Consider the following 5087-nt stretch of genomic DNA (forward strand, 5'->3'; position numbering starts at 1 on the left):
CCGCCAAAAAGCGCCCGCTCCCGTCTGTTTTTCATCACTGGCTGCGGTCTCTGTGAGTTACCCCAGCAGCAAAGCGCGATCATAGAATATTTTGGGTTGGAAGGGACCCCTAGAGGGTTCATATTTTTAAAGCGTCCCTCAGGGCAGGCCCCAGGCGCCGTGCCTATGGGTGCGTTTGGGCCGTGTGGGAAACGAGCAGCTTGCGCTGTCACACGGGTGCCACGCTCCCCGACACCCATGTCAGGCCATGTGACATAGGCAAATGACACCGTATAGCCACCTGATGCAGGTGCGGTGTCAGTCAGTGAAAAATTGGGCTCAGGCACTGTCATTAGTGGTGTGGTAACGAATGGAAGGTGCAGCTGAATGAACCTCCTCTTCACGTAAGGATTCACCCCAGTTTAGGTAAGCGTGGCTGGTACAGAAAACTGTACGGCCGGTTCCGTTTCTGTCCCCGGGAGTAGTGAGGGCAATATTTGTTGGAAAAGAGTGGAACAAATGGCTGAAAAATTCACATATTTCACTACAGAGGGCTGGGAGCCGCTCTCGTGTGCGCCAGCAGCCTTTGGTGAAATTCCCCAGCTGTCTGGATTCGCACCAGGATGAAGATAAAGCGTGTTGGCTGCCACTGCCGTGGGGAGTTTGTTTTTCTGACCTTGTAGGTGTTACTTTTTTTAGGCTTCACGAGAGTCCAGAAGAAGAGCCGCACATCCTGCTGGAGTGTGACAGCGGCGTGCTGGACGCCATACAAAAACATCTGAAACTGTACAAGATCCGGAGGAAAGTAAACATCGCCCCTTGCCTTGACCTCTCTCTGTGGGCTGTCGTCCCCGGGGACCGGGCTGGAGATGTTGCCAGTTCCCTCGCTAAGTGTCCGGACCAGGCTCTGATTTTAACTCCTGACCCCAGAACAGAAGTCATGGGCTGGAGACTGATTACGAAGAAAGGAGCAAATCTGCCGGAAATTATCCCTGGGAGTCATATTGGAAACATTCAGGATTACCACAGGCACAGGTATAAACAAGGTAAAGCCAAGTCCTGTTTCGCACTCTGTGCCACTGGATTTTGGGAAATGTGTTTATGTATTATCACAGTTTCATCTTATTATCAGAGTCCACGTGCTGATACAAGACGGAGGAATAAATTACAAAAGCCGTGTTGGTATGTCTTAGTGTGTTTAACTTGTTAATAAGTGCAGGTATTATTGGCTACTTTGAGGATAAAAGTGATCTGGTAGTTATAATTCTGTCTGGTGGCAGAATCAATATTTGGGTACAGTTTCCTAGGGTTATGGGGCGGTGGATTAGGAACGCTAAGAGCAAAAGAAAACCAGGATTATTCATTATCCTAGTGGGAAACTTTGGTGGTTTGAGTCATTTTGGGATTACACAGTCTACATGTTTTCCTTGTTGCTAAGGAAATTTGAGTCATTTTGGGATTACACACAGTCTACATGTTTTCCTTGTTGCTAAGGAAGGAGAAGGAAACACCCTGACTTACTTTCCTAAAAATGTATGACTGGAATCGCAGAGTTAACTCGGAGGCCAAGGGGCGGAGGGTTGATCTGGGGGGGGGCTCGGTCCTGGGAGCCCCTGTGCCTGTGCAGAGCTCCCGTTGATTTTGCTGCATCCACACAGATAGTGGATTAAACTAATTGGCAGCCTGGAAGGTGATGGTCCTCCGCTTATTAACAGCGACGTTTAAGTCCATCTGGTTGGGAAAAGCAAGCAGTAAGGGGGTCAAACTGGGCCGGACTGCGGTGGTGTGCCACCACCCTGAAACACCAGCATGCGTCTTGCTGTGCCGCTGCAGAAAGCTGGGTGCAATGCTCTGCTTCAAAAAAAGAAAAAAAAAATACTATTTTTGTGTCATTGGTTACACAAAGAGCAACTACTTATACCGACTTTTGGCATTTGGGCTTTAACAGAGACAGCTGGCCAACTTACCTTCTTTAGCCTTGAAGAAAATAACACTTATTGACATTAAAGTCTGCTTGTGGGGTGGGGGTGAGAAGGATTTTGGCATCGTGTGTGCGTTGATGCCTTTGCACAGGAGTCTGCATCGTTCTGGGTGCTTTGGCTTTCCACCGGTAGGGTTGTGAAGTGCCGTAAGCTTCATGAAATTGGGTTCCAGTGCAGTTCTCTGTTTACCCTTAAGAGCAAACATCGGTTTTGGCTAATGATTTCCCTCAGGCTCATACCAGAGTACTGGGAGGTTCGTTATTTCCCACTGCTTCTTATGGGTTCTCTTGGTTTTACGACTCGCAGAGGAGGCGTGTTCCAGAAATCTTAAATACTGAAGAAATTACTGCGTTTACCCGTTGGTTTTACTTTTTTCCCTAGGAATTCCCGAAGGTGTGAAAGATCTCCCTCCTGGAGTAGCCCTGCCGCTGGAATCAAACCTGGCTTACATGAACGGCATCAGCTTTACCAAAGGCTGTTACATCGGGCAGGAGTTGACAGCCAGGACCCACCACATGGGCGTCATTCGCAAACGTCTGCTGCCGGTCCGCTTCTCAGCTCCTCTTCCCAAGGACAGCATTCCCGAGGGTGCCGAGGTCTTAACCGAATCGGGAAAATCAGCCGGCAAGTTCCGGGCAGGAGGAGATGAACTTGGTATCGCTTTGCTGAGGTTAGCTAATATAAAAGCTCTGCCTAAATATAGCAGGTGATAAAGTGAAGCTCACTGCAAGTATACCCGAGTGGTGGCCAAAAACCGCTAGTAAATAAATGAGGAACCACCACTCGCACGTTTGCCTTACTGAGAATATATTTTGCGTGGTAAGTTTGGGGAGATGACTCTGCCTTGCGCTGTTGTTTGTGGTGTTTGACAGCGGTGGGCGGGGGGGCATCACAGGAGTCCTAAAATCAGGACTAAACCAGCGGCGGGTCACTAAGGACAGGAGGATAATCTGTTGTGGAGAGACCTGTAGCGGGTACGCAGGGACATGCGCCTTTTTTTGGGGGGTGCCCCGTATTTATTTAGGGGGTGCCACGTGTTGTTGGGTTGGACTCAGAATATTCAGTCCACCGCTTTGCGGTGTGTGCTCAGACCGAAGCGAGCGACGGGAGCGGGCGTTCCCCCGTTGTATGCACGGAATGTTTCTGTTCAGAGTAACCATTCTGTGGTATTATAATGTGGTTTTTTAGTATTTTTTTTTTTTTTTAACAGAGAGCATGCTGCTCTTACCTTGCATAAGATATACACTCAGGCTAAAGTGTTCGCTGCAAACTTCTTGCGTTGAGCTGCTTCTTAAACTTGCCGATTGGGCGGGTGGTTTTGCCCACCACACTAATTGTGTTCAGGAAGAAGAATACCCCGTACTCCACGTTTCAGACCTTGATTTTAATAATTCGTCCCTGGTGGGAAAGCTCTCGAACATCCCGGTCCCGTCCCCTGCTTCAGCGCCGGCAGAGGGAGCGCAGCCAGCATTGGCTGGTTCCTCTGCTGCTTCTGACCTCGGTCATGCACAGTCACACCCAAACGACTGTTTTCGGAGAGGAAAGTGGTATTTGACAGAAATAAGGCGTGCTGGTGCGTGCCCTGGGTGACTATTGTATCGGTGTACCGATGCTTGGCAGAATAATCTCTTACTGGCATGCGCCCTCCAGTTGCCAACAACAGTTGAGGGGTGGATTTTATTTTCTTTTTTTGGCATCTCCATCTTTGCTCTGTCATCTCACAGAAAAATCCTCCGCCCCTTCCTGAAGCCTTTGGCAGGGGTTACCTCCATCTCTCCACAGCGCTGGTGAAGGGGCAGCATGTCCCCGTCTCAGACCTTTGCTCCTTCCCTCCGCGTTGAGCTGTGGTCCCTGGAGAAGGGGTTAATGCCACCTGTGCTCTCGGCTTTCCCGATGGAGGATTTTCACCACCATCGTTTCTCTGGCTGCCTTCACCACCACCCTTGTTCTGAGAGCTCTCTGCACCCCTTGTACAAAAACCTGGCCGGGGCGAGCCCCTGCTGCTGTCTCTAGCTGAGGTTTTCTCCGTCCGCCCGCCCCCTGTGGGTTTTCAGAGCAGCCCAGTACCTCAGGGTTTCTCTGCTCCATTTTTCTGGCCCCCGCTGCTCTTCTGCCTTTGCGCTTTTTCTTCCTTCTGTGGTCAGCGTATTCCTCTTTGCCCCCCCCAAGCCAACCAGCTCTGCGCCTCCTAACCCTGCCAGCCTGTGGTAACTTACAGGATCCCCGTGTGGTTTTGCATTACAATAAATCCATTGTGCTTTTGGAACGGCGTGATGGTGGAGAGAGATAAGCAGGTGAGATCCCATCCAGACCCTTGGAACGGCGTGATGGTGGAAGGGCATGATGAGAGAGATAAGCAGGTGAGATCCCATCCAGACCAAAAATAAAAAAGCTCTTGCATGCGTGTCTGTGACAAAACCCGTCCGAAGCACATTCTCACATTCTGCTACCGTTTTGGTGTTACTGTGAAAGGAATTTATCTGTGAAAAATGCTCATATTGGTTAAAACTCTTCATGCTTGCTGTAAAATGAGTTTGTGGGATATCTCATTAAAAGTTTATTGGAGCAGTGATTGAAATGTGACTTGTCTGAAAGGGACACTACCTCTTCTTTACCTTGCGTGCAGGTACACAACAGAATACTTTTTCAGGTTGCTTACTGCCCGGGATCGTGTCTTATGCTCTTCGTCACCCCTTTGTCAGGTTTGAGATTGTTAACAAAGTCTTTCTGCTGGAAAAACAAGCGAAACTGCAGTGCTTCGCCCTTCCTGGATCCTCCGAATGCGACAAAGGCGAGACTGTGCCCCCGGTGCTGATGCTGCTTTGCCAGAAGCGGCTTTTCCTCTCTGCCACCCATTGTGCAGAGCCTCCTCAGAATAGTCACATTGTACGGCTCCGCCTGAATAAACACTACGTTTCTTCTGTCAGGGGAAGCCCCGCATCGCTTTTTCTGGCGCAAACATGTTTCTTTTGTCTTCTTAACGTATTTGAAAGGCTTTTCTGTTGCCAGCAGCTGCAGCTTACAAAATCATAGAATCATAGAATCGCTTTGGTTGGAAAAGACCTTTAAGATCATCGACTCCAACATTTAACCTACCCCTGCCATCCCACCCCCAAACCCTGGCCC

The 5087-nt window shown here is 49.5% G+C and overlaps 1 protein-coding gene across 1 annotated transcript; it reads left to right on the plus strand.

Annotated features, from left to right (window-relative positions):
• Window positions 1-818: 818 nt before the first annotated feature.
• On the plus strand, window positions 819-4219 carry IBA57 (iron-sulfur cluster assembly factor IBA57). Its single transcript, XM_035895632.1, has 2 exons — window positions 819-1025; window positions 2343-4219. The coding sequence occupies exons 1-2, from the start codon at window positions 920-922 to the stop codon at window positions 2669-2671; spliced, it is 435 nt and encodes a 144-aa protein (XP_035751525.1). The 5' UTR covers window positions 819-919; the 3' UTR covers window positions 2672-4219.
• The last annotated feature ends 868 nt before the right edge of the window (window positions 4220-5087 follow it).

This window comes from Egretta garzetta, unplaced genomic scaffold (assembly GCF_000687185.1).
Source record: "Egretta garzetta isolate BGI_Z169 unplaced genomic scaffold, ASM68718v1 scaffold275, whole genome shotgun sequence".
NCBI classification, from domain to species: Eukaryota; Metazoa; Chordata; class Aves; order Pelecaniformes; family Ardeidae; genus Egretta; species Egretta garzetta.

What these genes read in the sequence shown, in the direction of transcription:
- IBA57 (XM_035895632.1), top strand. Translation starts at nt 920, where the DNA reads ATGGGCTGGAGACTGATTACGAAGAAAGGAGCAAATCTGCCGGAAATT. An exon ending in CAGGCACAGGTATAAACAAG is followed by an intron (nt 1,026 to 2,342) that starts GTAAAGCCAAGT and finishes TTTTTTCCCTAG; the next exon opens with GAATTCCCGAAGGTGTGAAA.